At 38.3% G+C, this 27,675-nt stretch overlaps 1 protein-coding gene across 1 annotated transcript in view; it reads right to left on the minus strand.

Annotated features, from left to right (window-relative positions):
* The window catches only part of LOC124162241 (nose resistant to fluoxetine protein 6-like), a 149,870-nt gene continuing 122,195 nt past the window's right edge, over positions 1-27,675 (minus strand). The window contains exons 6-13 of the mRNA XM_046538706.1: positions 21,370-21,527; positions 17,308-17,476; positions 13,930-14,123; positions 12,552-12,684; positions 10,240-10,429; positions 8,820-8,962; positions 6,892-7,000; positions 1-2,553 (exon numbers count right to left, since the gene is read on the minus strand). Coding sequence (XP_046394662.1) covers positions 2,450-2,553; positions 6,892-7,000; positions 8,820-8,962; positions 10,240-10,429; positions 12,552-12,684; positions 13,930-14,123; positions 17,308-17,476; positions 21,370-21,527 — 1,200 coding nt within the window. The 3' untranslated portion in view covers positions 1-2,449. The remainder of the gene's footprint in view (positions 2,554-6,891; positions 7,001-8,819; positions 8,963-10,239; positions 10,430-12,551; positions 12,685-13,929; positions 14,124-17,307; positions 17,477-21,369; positions 21,528-27,675) is intronic.

Below are 27,675 nucleotides of genomic sequence, written 5' to 3' on the forward strand. Positions count from 1 at the left end.
TTTTTAGTTTGTATAATAAACTTTATTTACACCAATATAAACACACAAATAGTTATGACTCTTCGACAGCAGAGGTGATGAAATTATAGTCATAGTTTCATCACTCGGCGTCTAAATCGGGAGTGGCGCTGTCGTCCTCCTCCGCGACGTCCGTCAACACATCAGTGGATGTGATTTCGTGGGCACTGAACTCTGAACAGTGGAATGACGATCGACGTAGGCCGTAGACGGAATACATAATATCTAGGTTTGAAATCATAGGAATGTACTTCGGTCCTCGTATTTTAAATGGGATAAAATGTGGACATTTTGAATAGCTTCATTTAGATTATTAAAATGGCGTCATGAAGTTCAATTATTAATCAACCTAATCTTAATCCAACTTTTATGACGTTATGACCTAATAAAATTTCCCTGAATTCGTGGTAGAAGAACTATGCTGAAATATGCATGCATTTTTTTTGGATTCCAGTATTCCGCCATGTTTGGAGGTCCTCTGTAAGATGGCTGATTGCGCAATTTTTTAAATTTCATAAGGGGAGAGCTATCGTCATACCACTGTGTCCAGTCATTGTTCATAAGTTCACATATTTTTCATTAAATAATCAATAGAACAATATAATTTTCGATTATGAACTCGTAATTCGAGTTTTAGCCTCATAGAATAATTGAGCACAGGAAACTTAAAAAAAAACAACTCGTCCGCCTTCGTCTCTCACTTTGACTGAAGGCTTAATGCTGGAGAACACTACGCGTACAGTTTAAATCAGGAACTTGACGCACTCGCAGCTATTTACAAACAAAATACTTTTCAAAGGGTATTTTTTTCTGTCCTTGAAGTTCTGAAGGGGTTGCCTTGTTCACAGTCGACGGCCAAATGTTTCATGTCCACATGCTTTTATGTCCATTCATATCCATCTCACCTCTGAGTTAGGATAAACTAGAGCTTTGGGCGTGATTTCGCAGTAAACTATATCCGAGGCCAACATCGAAATCACAAGGCTTAGGAAAAATACGGATATTATCATTGAAAATGTAGAAAGCAATATGAAGTCTTCAAAATCGTTTCAATACATTGATATATACCTATTCTTCTTCGTGAGCTCCAACTTCAATAAAAATATGGTTGTGTTTCGAAATAAATGCTCACCGCTACAATTCAAACGCTTGTAACGATGGCATCAGCCAATTAGCGGTCTTCTATGTCACAGGCAGGTGGGCAGAGGTCACGTGATTTAGGAATTTAAATCTTGGTCGCATGGTAAAAGTCCGGTTTCGATCTTCCCTTTCCTTACTTTCTGCGCCTTCAACGGACGCGAATTCAACAAGGAATTTCATAACTACTTCTTCCTCTTTGAATGCTGGGGTCACGATACATTCGCTCAACTTCCTCGTCCAGAATCACGTCTGCACACAAGAGACAGCGGAAGTCATTGATTTTCAGTCCCGGGACCACAGTTCGACTCCACATCGGCAAGATTATGGCATTGTTCTCCTTTGTCACTTTGATCCATAAATGTTACGAACCCGGAAATAAAAAACTGCGGTCTATCTTTCCAGATATGCCTAAATTATGGGGCCGGATTAATAGAAGTTTTAAATTTCACTCGTAATATTGACTATGATTTCTGATGAAAAATGCCCCCTTACCTTTCTCTGGGATTCTTTCGTGGCTGATAACTCATTGCACTCCGTTTAAGATTATTTCTTTGTACTACTATGTAAAATTTTCTTGCCTTTGACAAATGAGTTATACTTATCCTATTTCTGTACGTCTGCAAAGAATAGAAAATGGCTACTACACCTTCCTAAGAAATTTCTTTGTTCAGGAGATTGGGTTTTATGTTTTGTATATTCCAATTCAATAAAACGGCAGAAAAATGCTTGAATGCATCAAAAGCAATCATCTTAGAGCATAATTGCCATAATATGTCTCCTCTTGACGTAGGGAAACAGAAAAATAACACTTCTTAATGTCTTTTGAGTAGAAACTCAGGTAAAACTAGTTACTTAGTGTAATGTTGTCCCCTTCCGACCGGCATGAGGCGGTTGACTCGTTCTTAAGCCAAGACGAACCAGAAGGGGGGAGTCGTTTGACGAGAGAACATGGCCCATTTGATTTTCAGGAGTCTGAATTGCAGGATCATTTCCTCCTTCCGGGCCTCCGATCATATTCAGCACATCAGTCACATTCAACATCTGCCCTTATCATCTGGAAACGTCTTATTAGTATATACACGAGAGTTATCTGTCCCCAACCCCTTCTCACAGGACTTAAAATCCCCCTCATCAGGTAGCGGCAGTCGTAGTTACAGAATCCGCCGCGGGGGGGCGTTCCCACGCCTTCTTCTTTTTTATTTTATTTTTATATTCTTGAGGTATGAAGTGAGCAGCACCGGTTATTCCTCTTCCCCTCCCTCCCTTCCTACTTCCCCTCCTCCTCTCCCCTTCACCTCCTCACTTTCTCCGTCGTGGCCAGCTGGACGACGCTGCTGGAGCCTCGGCTGCTACTTTCATCCGACGCCGACACCACCGCCTTCTTCGACGATCCGCCTGCAAAGAAGACGGACGGAAGCGTCACTTTAAAGACACCGTTTTACGCGGCGAATGATATTGCGCAAGTTCATGCGGATTAAATCATTCATCTGGTAAAAGAAAAAAAAATACTTTTTAAAATTTTTAAATTCCGTTTGAAATTAAAAAATCATAGTTTTAAAGATCATTTCAGCAAGGAGGAAGGAGGAAATCATTCACTTGGGAAAACGGAAAATTTGACGAAAATTTTCGGGTTAAAAACGGAAATTCCGTTTGAAAAAAAATTATCGGTCGAAAGTTCATCACAGCAAGGAGGAAGGAGGATTCGTCTTGATACCCCGATTTACGTGGCGAATGATCTTGCGCAGTTTTATGCGGATGAAAATCATTCACCTGGGAAAACGAAAAATTTGGCGAAAACTTTCGGTTTAAAAAATTTGAAATTCCGTCTGAAATCAAAAAAATTATGGGTTAAAAGATCATCGCAGCAAGGATGAAGGAGGATTCGTCTTGATACCCCATTTTACGCGGCGAATGATACTGCGCAAGTTCATTCGGATGAAAATCATTCAAGAGATAAAACAGAAAATTCGGAGAATTTTTTCTCATGATCATGCGCTTTAAATAATGTCACACTGATAGATTGTCACAGCAAGGAGGAAGGAGGTATCCTCTTGAGAAACGAAAGCTTATCATATTCATGGATATTTCAAAATTTGTTAGATTAGTTGTACCTCTCTGTCTGACGGTCACAAATTGTGTCTCGTGGGCTATATTTAATTGAAATTGCCATTGAAAGTCTCTACATTTTAGTACAACAAAGTTTTATACAGGCTCTAATGGCCATTCTTGTCCAAGCACATGAAAAATGTTGATGAATTCTAGAATAAGTAGTACAGTATCGTACAAACAAAACGACTGAACAGTATCCATTACGTATTAAAAATCATGATATCGATATCGTGCATATAAAAAGCGACATGCATTTTCACCTATTCTGGAATTAATATGCATTTCTCGTAAGCTTATAAAAATAGGCCACTTATGGAAAAAATAAACACATGCGCACTCATGTAAAATCATACCAATTCCGGTATTTGTAGCTTTATTAATGGTTTAAGTCGCTGCTGAAAATTCCTGACGATAGGGAACCTCGAAGCAAGGACCCGGAGGAAGTTATTGAGGCACGGTGATAACGTGAGAAATAAATGGGACGGAGAAATTGAAAGTGAAGTTCCAAGTTGAGTACATGTTGCAGATAAAAATGGATGATTGGGAGAGGAATTGGGAACTTGAGGAAATAGCTAGAGAAGGAGAGAAAAGAAGGGCTACAATATAAAAATATTAGGATTGAATGAATTTAACCATCATTGAATGAAGATTTTCGAGATAATGCAATATTTTGTTTCAGAAGAGATGTCACTGTCCGAGACACCCAAATGAGACACCCGGTGATAAAGCCATCATCTAGTACCATGAAAATTACCGCTAAATTACCAGTTAAAAATATATTTTCATACTATATTTTGTTTGTAAGACCCAATCTAAAGGCATTAGTGCTGTTTTTGTGTTAAATGAATAAATAAATGAATTGTCATGGGAAAAGAGGAATTTTGATAGCTTAGTGGCCTGGGTATCGTTCCAGAAACACTAAGGTCCGTTGTTCGATTCCTTGTCTAAGGGAATTTTCCTATAGTAAATAATGCAAGTTACCATATGGAGTCCATATATAAGTCTTAATTATAATGTCTAATGTGATTATTGCCTATCTGTCAATAGCAAAGGTTTAGTAATTTCGTTGTTTTTACGAGAGAGGTGGTTGACTTCTTTTCGTGGGACCTGAAGGAGGCGTGTTGCCTCTAATAAAATTAGTATTTTGAATAAAGTAAAAAAATGAAGCGTAGAAGCAAATCGCATTAATTTTATGCATTGAACGGCTTTGATAATAACATGCGTCGGAAAACAGCTTGAATGATTACCATGTTTCTGTTTTATCAGGTTCGCCCTCAGGCCTTTTGCTTGCGAAATCATCAGTTGTCCTGATGATTATTCCGGGGCATTTAAATACGTCGATATTTTAGTAATATTGTGGAAAGCCATTTCCTCATTTACAACTCCGTTTTATTCTCTCTGCAAATTTTACCATTAGTTATGACTGGAATACATTTTGAAACGTTGATAACTTTTCATTGGAACGCAAAAATTTATTTCATTTTTACGCCTGGTATACGGGTTCAGCGTCCTCTATAAGTAGCCTCATGGCGGGAAATATTGCTCATCTTAAGTGGCGGTGTTATTTTATTTTCCCGCTAGGGCCACCCACGTGCAAAACTCAACGCTGATGCACGATCGGAGAAAGTTTAGATTTCGGGGCGGGCGACTCGGAGAAGATTTGGCGGATCCGTCAAAATGTTCGGGATGAGAAAGCGGGCCCATTGGGTTTTTATGGGCGTTAGGATGGGAAGGGACCGAATGGCCAAGTCGTGCGAGGGAAAACCACCGGAAATGCTGTGATCGACCGGAAATCAATGGAGGGGAAATCAGTGTAGACCTCGCATACGAGCCGCGGTTCGAACTAACAGCCAGGGTAATTACCATTTACCTGCTGCGCAATAATACGTCAGTCATGAAGTTGATTCCAAATGTGACTTATGAGTAAATCGAATCCCTTCGTCAAACTCTTGGAGTGAATAGTCCAAAAGGAAAAGACAGAGATTGGAGGTTGTAATGATGGATCATCTAAGAAGAATATGCGGAAAATAAAAACTTAAGAAATTAATATATACGAAAAATCAGGCAGCGGCAAAAAACAAGATAGTACTTTTTCCCTTGAAGAATACACATCGGTTGAAGAAAAAAAAGTAGCACTTTTTCCACAAGTATTACTTAGGTACTACGCATTTCAACAACTAGGTCATCGTTAGGTACATACATATACATAAGTACCTGATTATGACCTAGCGGTTGAAATACGTAGTACCAAAGTAAAACTTGTGGAAAAAGTGCTACCTTTTTTTTTCTTCAACCAATGTGTATTCTTTCCACTAAATCTCGATTGACTTAGTCAATTTTATACAAGAATATATCATAGAAAACTGAGAAAAAACCCTAAATAGTATTTAAAATCAAAAAGCTGGAGAGTAACGTTGGTCCCAAGAATGTTAACTTGGCAACCATTGGAGCAAATTGGTTACCCAAGGGCTCTGGCGGCAACATGGTCAAGGGGCCCCACAAGGCAAATTCTCCCCTTAAAAAGTTAAAAAAACATTTACTTGTGCCTTTTTTACGGTTCAAACTGAACAGCGCAATTCACAATTTTAAATTGTATGAAGTGTTTTCAAGTCTTTTGATGGCTGAGTAAACATGCCCCAATTGTATTATTGTCTACATCAAAAGGTAACTCTTTCAAACGGAAAAAAATTCTCAAAAATTTCTTGAAGCAAACAGCTATGCATTTTAATTTAGGAAGACTTTTTCATGAAATACTCGTGTCCATGGGACGAGAATTCTCCCCGCCCGCCCTGGCCAGCCGTCCCCTGGGTAACCATCGGTTGAAGAAATCTGGGAGGGGGAGGAGAGGATGACCACGAGAAGACTGGACAAGATGTGAGAAGGGAACAATACAGAAGGCGAAGACTGTAGAATTATTTAAGGGAATTTCTTGACCACAATATTATATCACGTATTCAGGTTATGGAGTGTTGGTCATCACCAGTGGCGGATCTATGGGGGCTATAGCTATTTACCCGCCCCTTTGGTATCCAATTTACACTAAAGAGAATGGTATTTTTTTCGACCCCCACTACTGCTGGAATACTTAACCCCACTTAGCCCCCCCTTGTCCCTATCCTGGATCCGCCACTGGCTAACACAATTATTTTATCCTTACTTTCACCAACGTCTCGCCTTGTTATTGAAGCACAATCAGGTATTTAGAAATGATAAAGAATAGCTCTCATATTCAAGTAACAAATATTAATAAAATTTAAAAAATAAGTAAAATAAAGTAAAAAAAAAAGCTTTTTTGATGGTAGGAGAAGTTAGCCATTCTGCATCATTACCTAAGACCTGGTAATGATTCAGTATAGGAGCGAAACCTTGGCAAAAGAAAAGATAAGATAATTGCGTTGATCAGCACTCTATAACCTGGATACCAGAAAACTGCGGAGATAAAAAGGCTAGGAGAATTTGATGCGAGAAATAGCCGATGGCTGTTAAGAACTCGTTTATGAAAAATCTATGAATAAGTGGAAGAACCAAATTTTACACGTAACGTGAGATTTAAAAAAAATATTGGTCTGGTAAGAATATGAAAATTACGTTTAGTGCGACACTTTGCTCATCTTTTATACGTACCTTTCCCGAATAGGAGCTTCACTAAAACCATGAATGGCGCCTCGAAGCACATATGCAAGATCACAGACACTATTAAAGTGATGAAGATGTCGCCCGCGTAGTCGTGCACCTAGAATGGAAAATGAGAACTTTAGGCCATGGCGTGGTAGTAAAACTTAATTAACCAGTATCATTCGGAGGGAAAAACTATGAATGGGGCAGAAACTTATATTGGGTCGCTTACGTTTTAGATTATTTTCAATTTACGTTGCATAAAGTATATGCGCATGCTTTCCATGATAGTGACAGAGAATTAATTTCTTCTTATTTATTCACGTGAATTGGGGTGAGAAATATCTTCTGGACCGAGAATCGAACTACGAATCTTTGACTTGAAGTCCTTTTATTTCTCGCGTTACCATCTTGGATACGAGGGCCAAAAATTTGTACCATCACCCTCCGTACACCATTGTCATAGGAAATCAGCATCCTGAATAGCGCAGTGGTCTAAAAAGCCAAAGGTCCGTGCTTCGATTCCCGGTCCAAGGTTTTTTTTTTCTCCTGGAAGTTTATGATAATTACTCCACCTTTTCATGCGGCAGGGTTGAAATGCCACTTACATCTTAGCAATTTAATGATTTCAAAATGATTTGTTCGGAGGAGCGTAGTGGTGTTGTGAGTGAACTGTCGTGAACTGCTTATCGAACGATCTTGATTTCATAACTCAGGCCAGCCTCAAAGTGCGAGACGGCCTTGTGGGTGTGTGCTTCACACTGATCGGATTGAGTCCGCTCTGCTTTCATTCGGAACGTTTGATTTTTATTCTTTATCAGAGGGATCGGAGTTTGTTGTGCATGAAACTTTTCATTCCGACGACGATATGAGCCCTGGTAGTGACTCGTTGGAGTGATAATTTCTAGCACAATAAATTCCGATAGCGCCGCAACCAATCGGAATCAACCTTTCGGAATGAAAAGCAATCGGAATAATCCCGATCAATGTTGATCACAACCAGGGGTGCAGATAGGAATTAAGTCTAGGGGGGGTTTAAGGCGCAAAAAACTGGGGGCCCTCTCCTCGAAAATTTTTCACATAATTGGTTGAAAATGGTGAGTTTTACAGCCTTCTGAGGGATATTTTATTAATATTTACACTTTTCTATAAGTAATATTAATCCAATTAAGTGAAATGTATTAAACTCAAAACATTTCTGAGTTCTGGGGGGGGGGGTCCCTCAAAACCCCCCTCGCTGAGCCACTGAGCCCTACCACCCAGGGAAAGGAACTGAACCCCCCATGTGTGAAATTTTCACGCCTCATGTTTGTTTGTGGGTGATCCAATCCATCCCACCTACTCTGCCTTAATACAGAATCAATTTCGAGCTGAATCACTGGTTTAGTGCTGATAAGTTATTAGCAAATTAGTCCCGTAACTATTTTAAATGTTGGAGAAAATTGCGTCTTAGTGTCGGCCCATAGTATTGGATAGAAAAAAAGTTGTAGATGCCATTCATATTTCCTGCATGCTCTCTAATTTCTTTTGATTTTTAAATTGAAGGGTGTGAATTACAAAATCAGTAATTTTTTACAGTAGCAAAAATTGTGCGTGGAGTCAATTGTTTTGAATCCCACTGAAATGGTGTATATTGTATTTATCTATTCAGGAACCCTTGAGGAATTAATGAGGATAATAAAAGAGATTGAATGGCAGAGGAACGAATTTTTCATGAAACGGATTCTCAAAATAATGAGGAATATTAAAATCTGTCCAAAATACGCAATTTTGGTTCATAGATGTGAAAAATCAACAAAAACTCGAAAAAAAAGAAATCGCAAATCGCAGCATTTTCCAGGTTAATGGTAATCACTACATCTTATAAAAACGTAATCATTCCTAATTGTACAAATAATTCACGTCTCAGGTGATACGAGAACATGATGAGTACTCACGAGCACGTATTCGTCGACGTAGATGGAGGCCCTTAGCCTCGAAGTGCCGTACAGCAGGACTGCGATGTGCGTGAGGAAGATACAGTAGGATAGACGACTTAGGGGCTTGAAGAACTTGGCGGACAGGAGCGAGTTTATATAGCCTGTGAATCAAAAGCATAGTTATCAATTTATTTGCATTTTACATTATAAGATTCAGCTGAGTTAGAGGGCGATAATATGTTTGATTCGTCTATGAATTAAGCGCAGTAAACATAAAATTAAAAACACTGACAACAGAATGAATGTTGGTTACATAGAGAAGGAGCAACAGATTGTGAAGCAACTCAATCGTAGTCTTGTTAACTCTGTTGAAAACCATATCGTAATGAGTAAAACACAAACTTTGCATTTATCACATGTATGGATCAAGTATATGGAAGTTGGGAGTATATATTGCAATACGCTAGCGAAAATTTTGAATTTATTTAAGTTAGGAAACTGGAATCAAATTGAATGCTTGAACGAAATAACATTAAGTACTATGAACAGTGAGAATTGGATAATAATTGATTTCTAAACACGCTTCGATCTCAAAGTTTGTTTTAATTTAGATCCCGTAAATTTACGCCGTGGTGAAAGGGGGGCAAAATAGAAATAAAAAAATGAAAATTAGAAGCGTAATACCCTATACGGATGAAATACATTGAACGAGGTGAATATTTTCAGTTACTTTCCACTTTTGTCTGTGCCGTTCCTTCACTTCCCCGATTGGTTTCTCTTAACCTTAGTCCCCAGTACCTCTTCACGTTCATAATCACCCATACTTATATTCTATTGCTTCCCACCACCGAGATTTATTACTAGCGTGGAAAAGAGGAAGTTGATGTTTATTCAATATAATACGCTGAGACCCTGAGTTAAGCATTGGGTCGCAAGACGGTGAGGAATTCTGGCTTCATAACTGAAGATAATAAAAAGTCCTGTGTTTTTTTTATCTTTCATTTTCAGTTGAAAGGTTTTTAGCGGAAAATCAATAATGAGAATTGTTCTTAACAAAACATGAAAAAAATTCATTATCAATAGGAATTCCTCCTTCTTCTGTGATTGGAAGCTTGACATGAATTAAAGAACTGGAAATTCAGAGTCTTCAGAAGGGTAACGAAATGAAGTCCACTTGAAAAATGGAGGAAGGCAGGGGTGTCATGGTTAAGAAAAGACATAATAATCAAATAACACTTTCATCAATTTTGGAGCCTCAAAATTTCAAATATAATTCGAAACAAAAATATAAATATTTTTCGATTTGTTTATTCTATATTTGCTGAAATAATTGAAACACGGAGAGTAGTATTTCACTTGTAAAAAGGGGCTTAGGAAAGTGCGTTCCGGCAGTACTAATTTTGCCATGACGCCACTGGAGGAAGGGCCAAAGACTCACCACCATATCCTTTGCTGCACGCGAATATGAGCCAGGCGACTGCGACGGCCCAGGCGAACCTATGGAACGCACTGAAGAAGCTCGACTCGAGGACGTTGTACACGTGATCGTACTGGAACATCGTGTACGGGCCGAAGATGACCGCGTACAGCGTGGCAAAGCACGCCAACCACCCGGCAGCGACCGCGCTCTGAAGCGAAGGAAGGAAACACGATGAGATCAACCATTGCTGTCACAAACTGAACGCATCCGGTTAATATAAGGAACTGCATTCATACGTATGATAAAATAAAGATACTTGATATGTTAGTTGTTTTCTCCGGCGTGATTAAGTGGAATTTGCAAACCATCGTGGAGCTATGAAAACCTATGTCTTTGTAATGCCACCTAATTTATTTACTGCTGCTATAATAGAGTAAGCAAAACTGAGGTCGGTATATTAAATGGCAATTTGTGGAACGTACCAAGTGAATGAGGAGCTATGATCTCGTCATTCCATATAATTTATGTAATCGACCATGGTTTCGACGTGGAAAGTCATCATCAGAACTGACAAAGGTACAGGTGCAAGTGCATAACTGTTTGCTGGTACCTATGTTAGCCCATGTGAATGATGTTATACGTCCAAATCGAGGTCGATTGAATAAATTACATTTAATTACGAATTCATAGCTTTTTAGTTACTTGGTATGTTCAACAGACTGACATTAAATATACCAACCTGAGTTTTGTCCACTCTGCAGAAGGAGTAATCCGATGAAATACCTTGAAAAGTCTATACTTAGTCAATGGAACTCGGGTCGGTTGATTAAATAGAATTGTGTTGAACACACCAAGTATTTTGACTTCTATTTGCATATATGTTGTTGGGATAAATGTTTTAGGGACAACCTATTCAACAAAATTATCATGTTTCATGTGTATGAACTACAAGGAAGACAAATTATGATCTATTTGTTTTGTAATTTGGTGCATAATTCTAAAATACATTTTAATTATTCATGTTTTATAACTGTAGATATCTATCCCTTTAATGTAAGCGTCGAACCACGCATGACGTGTGTATGGATTGAAATTCGAAAAAATAAAATTTAAACACGTGCGTGGATTTTGAGAGAAGATTGAAATTTTAATAAAGGCAATTTGAACCATTTATACCTCAAAGTATAACACTTCATTAATTTTTTATTTTTCACATGCAACGGATGATGATTGATTGAACTGAATGACAGTTTATCGTATTTGCAACCAAAAGTCTGGGGTCGATGAAGTTAACACTACATATTATAGGCAGGATTTCTTACTCTATGGAATTTTGAGACAAGTGAAAAATTTCAACTGTCATATTCATGATAAATAAAATTAACTTACAACTTGACTTGGCGACATGCGAGCACAGATTGTATTTTCTCGAGGATGTCCGAGAATCCTGCCTTTAATATGCGTAAGTAATTAGAGCAGGTTCAAACAGATTTAAAAGTGTGCTGATCGCATGATCTGGCTTAAGAATGGATGGAACACCTTGTGTCTTTCGAGGTGATCTCGTGCCTGAAGCGCCTTAGGAATGTCAGAATTTTCTGAACCCGGCTACTCACCCTTTATGTAGGGTGAGAATATCAGGCAAGATAATCCTCTCTTATTCATAGTATTTGGATCATTTTAGTTCGATTCACTTGGAGGCGGAATTGATGAAACTGGCGGAAGGTTACGGAAAGGGATCGTGACAGTTGCACAGCAGCGGTAAGTCGATGGTGGGCGAGGAGCAGGCGTGCGCAATATTTTTCCCTCGGGAGAATAAAATGGGAAGGGAGAAATGGAGGCTTTCATTATACCAATCTTAAAATTTCATCATCAAATAAACCAGCAATGATGAAATGTAATGATGGTTTGATGAAAGATGAGATGGGATGCAACTCTTTCCCTTAGGGAGGAATAGTCCTGGGAAGTAAATTAACAGACATTTTGGTGAGTGTCGAAAAAGTTATCTTTGAAATGAATAGAACAGAATCCTGCTAAATGGCCGAATTTCTTGGAAAGTAGGTACGGGGCATCAGACGCTAAGGGACCTCTCATTTGAGTACTGCAATTGAAGTACCCTCCTCTAGGCACTCAAGCAGGGATCGGTCAGTATCCGTAAAATATTCTCCGCCACCGCCGGGAATCTAACTCAGATCTACAAGGTAGGAAGCCGACATTATAGCCAATCTACCAACCAAATCTCCTATTTAGGTCAGCAATTGCATATTATGTCCAAACAGTTGACGACTTTGCCAATTGAAAAAAAGTTAGGGCGAAGGAATTAGGTTGATTACCTTGGAGAGAGTCACTTTCTGCGCCCTCAGTTTGTGTAGGAGATAGCCAAGCGCCAGTCCGACCAAATAGGGCGACATCCTGTTGTGCGTGGCCATGTAGACATACTGCATGTACACGTTTAGGAGGGAATTACTGCGAAAAATAATGAAAATTTTCATGAGTTTCAAGAATCCATTGATTAACTTATATGGCTATGTTTTCAACCATGATTGATAGATGCAGATATTTAAGAATGAAAAAAAACATGGCTGTAAAATAATACAAAATTAGGATCCAAATTTCATCAATCATATGCATTATTGTATTTTGGAAAGAGTGACTACTAATATATTGCGAGTAACTTTGTCGACGGTGCTATATTTGGTAGAATATTAGGATTTCTGGACAGATAGTTGTCAAAGTATATCCATTTATTTAGTGCACCAAGGATGAATTTTTCCTTGGAAAATCATTAAGCTTAGTTGGAATTCGAACCCGGATCTTCCTATTGCCGGTCAGGTATGCCACCACTTAACCCCCAACCCATCGTATTCTAAGGATTAATCTCAGACTGCGTTTACTGGTCAAGGAGTTGACGTCTCAATACAACACTGTGGCACAGGAGATGAAGGTTGTGCTAACTAATTGTATGGCACGGTCAGAGAATACGCCCTACGTATTGCCAAATGCTTTCTCCATGGCAAATATCATCCTTGGTACATGGAAATTTGGTTCTGAAAACTGGGCTCAATTACAGTTACTTTGTACAAAAAGTATTCAATTACGAGTACAAATTACTTATTTAAAAAAGGAATCAATAAAATTACAGTAACCATTACTTCCTGTTATATTTCCCAATAGAGACCACGTAATAACTGTCGAGTATTGCAGTAAATGTATGGAATAATTGAGTCATTGAAATTGCTAATTTTGTGTAGCAATTTAATAGAGATAAACACAATAACAATTGATGTTACAATACAACGGGTGTCATATTTTATATTCATCATAAGTAGGCTACAAAAAAGAGTGCCTAAATCTAAAAAAGCAAATTATTGTACTCGGGGACTCGTAGTTACCTGTAGGGAGTAATTCTGTGAAATGAGTGAAGTGATCATCAAGTAGTAGGAGAAAGTAACGATTACATCAAAAGTAACTATTCCTCTTACACAGCAAGGAGTAAATCACAAATAAAAAATACATTTCGTAAAAATTAATCGCTGCAAATAAATGTTATAGCAAAAGTAATCGTTACAAGTAATCTTATTACTTTATCCGATTGCTCACCAGCAACTATTACTATGCGCGTGACAGCGTGAGGATTCACTTTCTCAATGCAGTGCTTAAGATTTAACAATGGTATGATTAGGGTAATGCGCACAGCATTAGTTCACTCACCTAGTTCCAACGTGGTAGAACCCGGGCAGTTCGTATGCGTAAGTGGTGGCGAAGGGCAGCGCCACGGAGAGTGCGGTGGCGAGGGTGAGAAGCGCGGCTCCTCTTCGCGGCCACCTCCACAGAGGGTAGACGAGCAGTGGCGATAGCAGGCACAGCTGCATGTCGGCCGCCAGGTACCACGACTGCACCAAACACTGCTCCCAAGGCAACATGGAACATGGTCCCCAATCGAGAAGGCATGATTATCGACCATAGTGACGACGGCAAACCGCCCCATCCCGGAAGGCTTCGTTCGACTCATTCACTAGCACAGCAGCCCGTCGTCACTCAGCGGAAGGGATAAAAGTGAGGAGTGACATCGGAATTCTGTGGTGTTGCCGGCAATTCCCAACTTTAGGAATAGTCTGTGGACCACTCGCCCCAAATCAGAATCATTCGCGAACCACTCCCACCCTCAAACCACATCTATTAAACCATAGCCGATTAAACTTTGTGGAATACATTAGTTATTATGCTGGAGAAATGACTGAATTGAAAATTTTCACTCTATATTTCACCCAAAAGAGATGAGTTCATGATCTCACTGTTTAAAGCAATTAGTTTTAGAATTAGTAATAATTTTCGTCAAAGACGACATGCATGGAGGTTAAAAAAAACAAAACAAGTGTACATGAAATATGGATTATAGAATTATTTTGTTTTTACGTCGAATTTATTTCTATCTCTTTTAGCTGTTATTAGCAAAATTTTCATGTTTTAGGTGACTAAACTTCAGCATTAATTTAGCTAATATTCCAAAACGTTATCCGCTGGCGAGCCTAAGTTTTGTTTTAACGTGGTTCTTATTATTAGACTAACATTACATCACGTATTAAATCGTTTCTGGCTTGAATCATGGTGGAAGTGCAATGTATCCATGATAACATATAAACTGCAAATGGTAATATTGCGTAATATTTAAACCTGCTCAAGTCCAAGGATACTCCGACTTGTACAAGCTAAAATATTATGTGATGTGTAACCAGCGTGTAGGGAATCCTCCATCGCCATTGTCACGAATATTACAAAAGAGGACCAAGTCGGCCTTTAAATGTGTTGTCAACTACCGCGCATTTAAATGGGCTTATAAGGGTCGCCACTCCCGTCGCGGACGGACAAAATGATCCGAGTTTCTCGGGGAAATAAGGTTTAATTAGAGGTGTTGACACAATGATAAGCGATATACTTCAAAATATTGGTAGAATTGGTATTATGGTTTCGCAATTTGTTATGGATTTGAATTCATTTACGCTATACGAATTAACTACTCTTCCCATTATCATTGAACCCGACGTCGATGCTAGCATTTTCTACACTTTTGGGAAATGTTGAAAAATATTATAGGCGTGGGCTGGTCTAAGGGTACCGGGCTCATACCTCATGAAGCTTTTTTTTACTAACAATATGATTCTCTTGTTGTGAAGTGACACTGAGAAAGGAACTGGCTCCTCGACCTTATATGGTGAATTAGTGTGATTTGTGCTGGATTGCTCTCTTACCTCACATATCCGAACCAAATTTGGAGTTTGTGCAGTGCGTGTGCGATATCATAATTCACCCGGTGCGTTAGGCCTGAAATATGCTCACAATTTTTCCCCGTAATTATTACTTATAATCTGTCATGCATATAAAATGAGTATTAGGTTTTTTTTTAACCAAATTGATAAGAAATATATATTTTGATTTTTCCACCGAAGAATTATTTCCAGTCGACGTAAGTATCTTTTTTTGCGTTTATTATCAAGTGTAAATATACCATCTTGATAATGTTACACTGAGGAAATATTATTGTTAGCAAAAAAATCCACTTGTAACCGTAGTAAACTTGAAAATAATTTAACTCTCCTAGTATGAATAACTTCTACATAATTACCTCGCTGCTATTTTGTGTTTTAAAACTACTTATTGTTCAATAGTTTGATCTGTGCATGGTACAACCAAAAATATTGAAAATAGATCTTTATCTTTCTCTATTTTAAAGAGAAAGATCTATTTTCAAGAAAAGCTCTTTTTAAAGAGCTCTAGCTTTCTTTACCAATTTAAAAGCTCTTTTTAAAGAGCTTTTAAATTAGTGAAGATAGCCTATCAAAAGTTACATCCATAAAAGAATCATTTACTAATGAATAGAGAACAAGGCAACACACAAAGGAAATGGTGAAATACTTGGATTTAGAGAAATAGTCTTCAGAAATCATATTAAGGGAAATTATATTTAGTTAAGAATTAAGAGTGAGTCTATTGGCTGGCCTCGGTGGCGGCGCGACGGGGATAAGTCCCCGCCTGTCAAACCGACGGTCGCGGATTCGAGTACCGCCTGGGCATATGTGCATTGAAATGTGTTGTTCAAATATATTAAAATGAAGCGTAATTGGGGTAACCTGTGGTCATTACAAAAATTATTATTAATAAGTATCTTGGAGTTTAGGTCAAAATGGTGCAACATATTTATGCCGACGTTTCGGTTTATTTGTAAACCATCGTCAACCAATAACAGCTGTAGTAAAAGATCTGACGTTGAGAATCTTAGTAAAAATTATTTTATTTAATCAATCAAAATTGATGGTAACTAAGTTAGGTAATAACTTAGTTACTATCAATAAACAACCCTGTGCAAAAATAAAGTATGTCAAAAGTCTTGCGTCTACCTTTTTTTGATTATATTATTGTAAAAAATATTTTTTTAACCTTTAATTTTGTTTATGTACCAATATTGTACAATCGTTTTACATTTATAGCAAATACAAATAAATTTTACAAATAAACCGAAACGTCGCGTCGCGTCGGCATAAAAGTTTTGCATCATTTTGACCTAAACTCCAAGATACTTATGATCATTAAAAATAGAGGTCAAGACAAGGAAAAGGCAAATCTAATTATTATTATTGTAAGGCAACATGCAAAGGAAATCGTAAAATAATTGAATTTATGAAAATAATCTTCAGAAAATCCTGGAGTATAGGTCATATTATGCAAACAAGTTTTTGCCAAAAAGTTTTTCTATGAGAAGAATCCGAGGAGGTAGCTGTTTAACAACGTCAAACCATAACCCATTTTTTTGGACGTCTAGAATGGAAAATTTAAGCAGGAATACGAAAGGAACCTTAGAACATATTGAAGGTTTTAAAATAAAGCGAAACGTTGGCAAAAACGTTTTGCATTATATGTCCTTCCATAAATTTTTGATCATTAATTAAAAGGGGTCAAGACAAGGGAACAAAAGAAAATCTAAATAAAATAATCTTCAGCATTCATATTAGAGATAATCATATATAGTTAGAATTTATGAGTGAGTGTATGAGTTTGCAACAGTAGTCTAAAAATGGAAAATCCAGTCTCTACCATGCGGTCATATCCAATGTAGTTGTTCACGTACAGAAGATTCAGGAACCAGTGCTCCCGACATTGCTCCGCGTTAGTTCCCATGTATTTGTTCCACGTTGGCCCTCGATCCAGGAAAACCAGAAGCGTTGAGTAGAATGCAATGACAACGCCATACGCTGGGGTTAATCTGGAATGTAAATGTAGAAAATCATTAAGGAATAAGAGTTTTGCTTAGGATTGAGTTTAGTTTAACGAGGCATAGATATTTAAAATTTCATTCCGCTGTGTGCTCTGAATGTTAACACTTCTTGGTCCGGCGCCCTTTACCGGCGCCCTTTACTGGCGCCCTTTACCTGCGCCCTAGCCTTTTGAGGTCGGCAATTTACAGGATATTTATGGGGAAGGTACAAGTATATAATTAAACTCACACAACTCGAAAACTAATCCTGTTTTAAATACACATTTTTATTATAAATATATATTTTTTGTTTATTTTTTATTTATTTTTTTGCCAGAACAATATCTTTGTGCAAATAGTCCAAAATACCTTCGTGAATTTTTGTCACTAATTACGAATAAAAAAATGTAAAAATACGTGACCGGACTGCGACCACTGGATGTGGAAACTCGTACTTTTACGTGTGCGGACCATAATTTGTTAAAATCATAAATTTCTTAGATAAACCATTCATGCGTTCAGTCATGAAGAGAGCTTAGGCACCTATAATATATGAAGGTAGAAACGAGAGTAATTGGTTTAAATGAGGAATTCAACTTTTGTATTGATGTTTCCGAGTGTAGTAGGTTTCTGTTAATTCGTTTTAAGGTGAAATGTGCCTTTGCTGTTCATTCAGATTATACAAAAGCAGTTCCGCAAAGCACAGAGTGGTATAGTTTTAGACATAATTTTTAGTTGGAGAAGTCGACTGAAACTTCAATGAACATTTTTTTGCCTGATAATTTTCCACATTTTGGCTTAAAACTTCTTTATTATAAGAAAATGCAAAAAGGCTGTCATTAGCATAGCAAAGGAAAACGTTTCTGGGGTCCTATTAAAAGCATCTTCTTCCACGAGCACTGGAATTCTAAAGGCCTGGTGGCACTATGCATTAATACGCACGAGTTAATGTGTGAATGCATACACGATATTGGCGGATCGGAACGGATTATGCACGAATGTATGAACCAAATAAGTTAATATTTTCTCTTCATGCATTCGCACTAATGGAATAGTCACACGGTACATTTTTGCATTCCTTCTCAGGTTCATACCTTCTGACATTAACTCCTATGTGTTGAATTATCGTGTAACCAGGCCTTAAGGAAGGTTGTTTATAAAACAACATAGCATGCGGAAAAATAAACGTCATGTAATGGATACCTATAGTATTCTTTTTAATAAAATAAAATAATGAGACACTCGATATTTTCCTTGATAGTACTCCAGTTTCGAATAAATATGTTAGCTTGTAGGAGGTTTTAGTAATTTTAAACCCACTCCTGTCTACGCCACTGATAACTTGATTGCGGCCCATTTTTATTTGAAATCAACATATTGCTTACGGATGGCGGACGCACGGAGTTAAACTCTTTACATAGTACGTAACAATCTTATGAGAGTTAGAGGATATTTTGTGGTTGCAGTGTAATTAAAAGTTTCTTTAAAAAACCAATGGTTAAAGTTTTCAATTTACCCTACATTATCCAATAATATTTTATTGTAACTCTATAATATTTATGGATGTACTCAAATTTTTACTGATATTTTTGTAGAGTATATTTTTTTTTGTCAGATAATGAGGAAAGTGCCATATTACGCTTCTACGACTACGGAATTTGGTCGGTAGAAAAAAGCGAGGAACTCCTTCGGTTGCGAAGATTTCGGAGATTCATTTTATGATATTGATGGAATTTTCGTCTTTTTTATTAAACTATTTTTTCCAAAGCCCTGACTCGCGATGGTGCAAACACGTCGCATATTCGTTCTCTCTTCACCGTCGGATACGGAATGCCCGCAGCTTGTAAGCTCGAACCGTAATTCGCGCTGGCCTCCTAAATCGTGGCTCATCAACTGTTCAGATTAATTGCCTTTAAAACGTTCGATTCAACTCTCTTACCGAGAATTCCTCGCATATTTTCTCTTCCCTCTCGCTTTCCTTCATGTGAAGTACCTTCTGTCACACTCGGGCAAATCATAGCCATTCGCTCGGAGTCCGCCCTTAATTTCGCTTTCTTTCATTCCGGAGATATAATTGGGGGTAATAGCTTCTATATATAAAATGAAATATTTCAGTATTTGAAAGAATATGGTACGCAGATAATATGAAACTATGAAACCTTTAAAAGACATGAAATGAGGATTATGTAATGCACCAGGGGGATCGGGTTGGTGTGGTGGCTAGGGTGTTGGCTTCCCACCCGACGGGCTCGGGTTCAAATCCCGGCGGTGGCAGAGATTTTCAGAGACTGCTGAATCCCTGCTTGAAAGTTGTGTGGAGAACAATTCAAGGACAACACTCCGTCCGTCGGATGGGACGTTAAGCCGTGGTCCCCTTGGCGTCTTTCGTTAAGAGCAGGCTAATGCCGACGCCGGGTTTCTTTCCACCCTTCCTTACCTACCCCTTCCCTCATGGCGCAAATGACCTCAGCTGTCGGACGCCTCTTCCAATACCATGCCGTGTAATGCACCAAAATTCAGACAACCGTGGAAAATTACGCTCAGTACCTGTACCAGTGACTTTGCGATACCATTCGTTGTATTGAAAGGTAATAATTGAATAATTGATCGTTCACATATGGATGCTCAACTCCTTATGCGCGTAAGTTTTCGATACCTAATGATAATATGTAATCTACGAGTATGCTCAATCGGAGAAAAATCGACTGAGCTTGAGCCGCCACTATCGGTCGGCGAGGAAATAGATTTCCTTTCACATGGTACATTATTCTTTGAATCCGTCTCCGAATTGTGCGATTTATCCAATCGTTGTGGTACAGCCGAAGAATAATAAGTTTAAACTAAAAACCAGCAATTTTTCTCACCGCATTCAAGTAGGCATTGGGAGTCGAGGGACTGGGGTTGTGGGAAAGACTGTTTTTTTTCACAGGCAAATAGGTCATGGGCGACTGGTTAGCTGGTATATAATTCCTGCAGATTCAGAAATAATTCTCTATCGACAATCTATGCTGGGCCTGATGAATTACTGCAGTATTTATTGAAAGTGTTTTGTATTGAACTGATGAATCTTTGCTTTGGCTTGCCATTTTGGATTTTTATCCCATCCGAGAAAATATTAGCGTATAATAAGTTTCTCAAAAGACATTTTAGTTACTCCTTTACCACTCTTTAGTCAGCCATTGAAAATTTGTTTTCGAGACGGGAAAGTCGCAATTATTCATGAATTTTGAATTTGAATTTGAATAATGAAAATATGTATCAAAGTTTGTTATCAAATGTTTACTTTGCCGCAATTGAGTTCATTGATGGACTTATAAGAATATAAATTCATCTTATTATTAAAAAACCTCTCTGCAATAGATTTTATTTTATTTCTTTATTATGGTATTGACGGTCTGTTGTTCCTTCACTGTCCTGGTTGTCTAAGCCAACGCAATACAATTTCAAATGACGTTTCAAAATTTCTTAATTTAAGCATACCGGGACTAGCCACGGTGATAACTTTACGGAGTCGACCGCAATGCACATGAAAAATCCACAGAGAAAAAATTATTCGCATTGACGGGGATTCGAACCCGGATCTCCCGATTTCCGAGTGTTTTAGCCAGTTAAGCGACCGACAATTACAAAATCAAATTACAAAAAAATAAAGTTACAAAAAATAGCACTTTATAAAATTTCCGTTCAGTAAAAACCTTGTTCTCAAGGTTCATATTGCACTAAAGTTTGGGCTTCAAGACATTCTGCATTGTTTGGAATTCGAGTGATTTAATTGTAGAATATGCATTTTAATTTCCCTCTAAACTATTTTTAGGAAGACGGCAAATTTTCTCAAAACCATTGAAATATTTCCCTTTCCAGTGTTAGATGGCATATATTTGGCATTCGATTTGGTATCTTACCTGAGGTAGCGCTGTGCGTAGCTTGAGAGGATGTTGAACCTGCCCTCGTCCAGTTCCTTCATGAAGTGGTAGGACTTGAGGAGAGCGCTGACGAGGAAGAAAGTGTCCACGTTGAGCATGCTGTTCACCAGCGGCATCTTGGACCAATGGGTCAAGGACTGTATGGAGATAAAATAAGACGATATCCGCAATGAGTGATACCGAGTACGAAAAATTGTCCCACTCATAATGTGATTTACCCAAAGGCTAGTTTCAAATATAGAGTGCAGACTTTTCAGTGGATGAAATGTGCAGTGCATATCTCAGCCACTGAAAAGTCTGCACTGTGCTCGTGAAAGCGCTTAAGTTTGAAATTTCGATACATAACTTATAAAGAGTTGATTTTAAATTTTCATTAACCCTTTCTTACCCAGAGTAACGTCTGGCAGAAATGAAATTTTAAGATTTCTGATTATGAAAAATTTTCTCTCAATCATAATTATCGAGGTAAGTAGCCTAATATTTCGTCATTAAAATGTACAATACGAAATAATTCATAGTTTAGATATTCCCTAAATAGAGCTGAAAATTTACACATTTTTGATGTTTCTTAGAAGCAACATTGGGTTATATTGAGTTAATAGCTATTATACTCCAATAGAGGTATTACCAGGCGGCAAACGAGTATTCAGACTATTTTATGTATATCCAGACTAGTTGATAAATCCATTAGGGATAGACGCATGCATAAATACCTCCGCGAGCACTCGATTACCTCGACGAAGGCAACACGGGTGTCCTCATGAATACTGCTGCTAACCGATTCATTCTTAAATGGCAGCTAAGAAGGTAATATAGTGGTTTTAAGAAAAAAGTACATAGCGAATAAAGCGGAAATATAGGTATATGCGAAGCAAGCGTACAAGGGCCGATTGTGACAGATAGAGGTAGGAGTTACGTTACCAGGAAATGAATACTTGGAATAATAACGCATAATTGGAGCTGCTTGGAGGTGAGTCATCTCGCATCATCGCGTGCTTAAAGACAGTTTTGTATTAACAAAAACTAGGCTAGAACTTCTGGCAAGAAGAAAGGCAAGGTATGAAAAGAAGACAGATAGTAAACAGATAATATTGACGAAGCTACACTCATGCTGATTTAAAACAAACCTGAGTATACTGTAAAAATGTAAATTTGTTTTTGATATGTTTAGAGGCGTAACCACAAGCAATATGCACCTTTTAATTTTTTTGCATAACATTCTTTATTCATAAGAATATAGGGGCTGGATTCCTTTTGTAACTCCAAAAGGATCAACCGTGCTTTTTCTTCGCAGCGCGCTTTGTTCGCGGCACCATTAGAGTACCCGAATTAGCTATCTGCGTACTTACATACCTGTACCCAACAGTTTTTTTGGTCTCAGATTCTTTCTCTAGCTCGCTATGCATTTTTTTCGCAGCACCATTAGAGTACTCGTATTAAATATCTACGTATTGCACCCAACCTGTTCTCTAGAATGCTTTAATCACTCGTGCTCTGGCTTATAATCCCAAGAATGAAGTACATATTAGTGGGAAACGTGCAATTGGATGGAGATGGGGAAAGCGGCGCGAGGTGTGTTTCGGAAAAACAGAGAGGCGGAGAGCAGGACGCGATGTTTGTGTAACACACACAGACGCACAGACACACGTAAGCAGACGGACGGACACGCGAGAAAGGAGAAAGGGAAATGGTCGCCAAAGTGGGACGGAGTCATAGGCGGCGCTCGCCAATCGTGCTTTCACTTTCATTCTCGCATCTCCCATCGGCTCACATTCTGAATACGGACGACCACTCCATCCTCAGAGTTAGTGTAGAACATAGTGAGCAGACAGTATCCGTTGGGGGCAGATAGTAAACAAATACTCCTGTTTGTTATGGAAAACTTAATTTGTTAGGGTTATGGCCGCGGACAAAGGTACGCGACCAGGGTGTTGAAGTCTCCAGCGAATGTTGCTTGGATCGATCGTTCGAATCTCCGGCGACGCGGCATGGGCAAAGGCCTGCTGATTAGGCGCTCGTGTGGAAGAGCGCAGCAAACGAATACACATCTGCCCTTGATCATACATATTTATAAATGATTAATTTATTTATGACAAACTTGTGTGGGTGTGTTACATACATATAATGGATTGTTGGTTGTTAATGAATGACCTATTGGGAAAACGAGCTCTTTATGAACCATTTTAAAATCGAAAAATACCCTGTTACACCTGCCCTAGCATCTATGTTACTCCACCTAGCGAGCATTTTCTAGAGACACCGGTGATATCAGCGATAGCCACTATTTTATGCAATAAATTAAAAAAACAATGCAAACACATTTGGTGATGATTTTAAAACATAATCATGCCGTTTTTCACATGAAAATACGCAATATATTTCGTGTAAAAAGCGTGGTTAATTTAGAAAGATGTAGGATTTTATTAATTTGGTTGCTGATGGCAGAGAATAAAAAAAATCTGCAATAAATAATGAGACTGAAATGGAAGAATACCCGAGGGAGTTTGAAGAATACTTTTGCAAATACAACTAAAGTAATTAGGGAATGTTCCTTTCTCCAATTTTCTCGAATATTTCGTGGCAACAAGGCCATTCACATGGACTTGCTTGGGTTGACGCCGCTCGTGCTGCACCGACATTACTGTTGAATGACACAGATGGAGTGCTGTAGCGTTAACGAGAGCCGAAAGCAATAGTAATGACTTGTCAACATAAGAGGCATTATCGTGAGGAATGGAAATGTTTTGCAAGTATAACCCTTAACCCTTTCGCTGATTCTCACTCTCCGGAAACCAATCCGTCACACGCGACGAAAGCGCAGAGCACACGAGAGGGAGGAATAAAAGGTACTTTCGCTGCAGGCTGCAGTGCGTTCATAGCTATAGGGTTGATATTTATATCTATTCAAACATAAAGCATGTTAACAAACAAAACAGACAAAATTATGATATGCAATTTGTAAATTTTGTTCAATTATTTTGTAAATACAAACTAAGACATTGGAGAAAGTTCTTTTCGATACTTTTCTGCTCCAATGGTACTACCAAAAAAATAATAAAATACAGTTTTTAGATTGTGTTCTATGATTTTATTACTGGCACCATTCTCTGCACGGTTGTATGCATTTTTTCGTTTTGATGTGTTCTGTAACAGAACCGATTTCTTATTCTTTTCCTTAATGCTTTTGAAGTTAAATTTAAAAATTTGTTAGGCTGGACACTGTGAATAATGTATTCATAAGTTGTGTGTGTTTCTGCTCTAACAGACAGCCTTGTCTCAGAGCGAAAACAGTTATTAATAATTATTATAAAAACCTTTCCTTGCTCTTAATTCTATCATTGGATTAAGTATACTATATATATACATGTATACATACTCTGGCGCGCAACTAGGAATTAAGGCTAGGTAGGATTTTAGGCGCAACTAATATTATGGGGTCTGGGGGTATGGAATGCGGGAGTTGCGGGTGCCCTCCCCCAGAAATTATTTGTGATAAATGGCTCAAAATTGTGAATTTTACGGCATTCTGAGGGATACTTTATTAATCCTTACACTATTCTATAAATAATATTTATCTAATTAAGTGAAATTGATTACAATTCAAAATTTATCTTAGCCCTTGGGGGCGGGGGGGCTTTATCCCCCAAAACTCCCCTCGCTGCGCCACTGTACACACTAACCTCTTCATTTTAAAGAATGGTATCGACGGTGTCATCAGCCTTTCCTGGCACAGAATGGTGAATGTCACAGAGTGTGAGATGGCGATCCGAAATTTGAGATTTTGTTTACAATCATGGCTCTATGCGCAGATGCATGACCATCTAAAGGTATGTCTGGCATGAGCTAAGAGCCTTTATTTCCTATTCTCACTTCGAGTCACGATCTTCGTTTCTCTGCAGCCAAGCGCGGTGCTCCCATAACCATAACATTTAGGCGTCTTGGATAGCATTGCAAAGATGTTAGCGGTATTTCCCGAAGCTGCCAGTTATAGAAACTGCGAATGAAAGTGTTTGCGCGTGAATCCGTGCGTGGAAAATTGTGGAACTCTGTGTAATTTGCACTTCAACGTCTGCTTTCTTTTTACGTTAAGCTGAGCGTGCAAAGGGGATGAGGGGGTTAACTCTCTTATGATACTTCTATTGTTCTTGGGTGAACTCTTCCACCGTATAAGCAATACATAAGCCAAATTTCTCACACCTCTGTCAATGTAAATGCGATGGTGGTTGGCGTAACATGGTGAAACTCTTTCATGATGCACAAAGGTTAAGAAAACACTTAGCTGTTTCACAAAATAAAATATATTGCGACCGGTTTCGATACAGCGTATCATCATCTGGCCAGATGATGATACGCTGTATCGAAACCGGTCGCAATATATTTTATTTTGTGAAACAGCTAAGTGTTTTCTTAACCTTTGTGCACCTCTGTCAATGTGTTTACTCACACTCTCACATTCTATCTTGGATGAAGTTTGGTGGCTATTTGTGTAGGAAATTGACCAAGGTTTCTCATTAATTCGTATTTTATTGTAAAAGATATTGTAAGAATTTAATTTATTTTGCTTTAAATTAATTCAATTGCATCAAATCTTCATTTTTTAAATTCATTATATACCCATCGAGAATGAATGTATATGCTCTAAAAATATAGGGAATATTGTTAGCTAACTTGCACACGTGATGATGCATGCGTGAAAATGAGGTTAAAATATTGTGCGGTTCGATAAATTTTATACTGTCGAATTATTACTGAGTCACGTTCATTCAAATTTTGATGATATTCTGTAAATTCTTATGATCAGAAATTTGATAATTAGATAATTTATTAAAAAAATCAAAGATAATTTAAAAGTAGTTACGATTTCTAGACGTAACCAACGCTCCAACTGCAATTTTCATTTACTGTGATTAAAATCATATTAGAATTTAAGAACACGATGACCCTCATACTCAAAGGCATAAAACATCAGGGCTGTTTTATACGGGGTATATTTTGGTAAAATTTCACGGAGCGCATTAAACATTGTACCGTGTTGACTGACGAATGGAATTCATTGCAGCGATTTAGGAATTTTTGATCACAAGTCGCCCAAAGTGGCTACAAAAACCTGATTTTATCGGGAGGGATTGTTGGTTCCTCTATGAAGTCTCCTCCATAGTTTAAGCACGAATATTACAAAAGAGGACCATAAAGGCGGCTTCTAAATGTGTTTTCACCCACCGCGCATTTAAATGGGTTTACAAAAGTCGCCACTCGCGTCGCTGACGGACAAAGTGATGTGTGTTTCACGGGGAAATAAGGTAAAATTACGGGTGTTAACCGAAATTTATATAAAAGACGATGTGATCTATCTAATTCATTACTTTTCAATGCTATTCCCCGCCATGACAAATATACTGCCGAATATAGGAAAAAAGTGGATCGCATTGCACACATCACCGCGCTGCGGATATTTTTGAAAATCGATTAAAATGCCACCGAAGTGGCAACAGAAATCAGCCTTCAATGGGAGGGAATTGGGCCTCTTCTGTACAGTACCCTCGGGATTAAGTTTATTTTCGGTACGAAGCTGTTTTCACTTCGATTTCGTTTCAACCTTGAGATTTGCCCATTAGGAGTCACTGGCTGTTAAAAGAAATATAAGTTTATGTATGGTATGTTGAAGAAGGCAACGGACAGCTGAGGTCATTTGCGCCATGTGGGAAGGGTAGGTAAGGGAGGGTGTAAAGAAACCCGGCGTCGGCATAAGCCTGCTCTTAACGAAAGGCGCCGAGGGTCCACGGCTTTACGTTCCATCCGACGGACGAAGTGTTGTGCTTGAAATGTCCTCCACGCAACATTCAAGCAGGGATCGGGCAGTCTCTGAAAATTCTCTACCACCGCCAGTATATGAACCCGAGCCCACGGGGTTGGAAGCTAACACTAAAGCCACCACACCAACCCGATCCCCATGAAGTATATGCCAATTGCATATCTTAATATTAAGAATGAAGATTGGCTGTTTTTTAGAATCATACTGCCTCGGGCTGAGAGTAAATTTGATATGAGGGGTTGAGAAGCGAAGGGGTACAAGTGATTTTTTTTCTCAACAGAGTTAGGTAAAGCTAATTGTTAGAAGAAATGCAAAAAATCTTGGTTGCCAAGGGATACGAGTGAGTCTCTGTTCTGTGCTGACATCGAGAAGATCAAATATCTAATTCATTTCGTTTGTTTTCTATACCTAATTTCTGTACTTAGTATAAGGAAAGTAAGAAATAACTTGTACCCCTTTTCTTCTCACCCACT

This window comes from Ischnura elegans, chromosome 7 (genome assembly GCF_921293095.1).
Source record: "Ischnura elegans chromosome 7, ioIscEleg1.1, whole genome shotgun sequence".
NCBI lineage: Eukaryota > Metazoa > Arthropoda > Insecta > Odonata > Coenagrionidae > Ischnura > Ischnura elegans.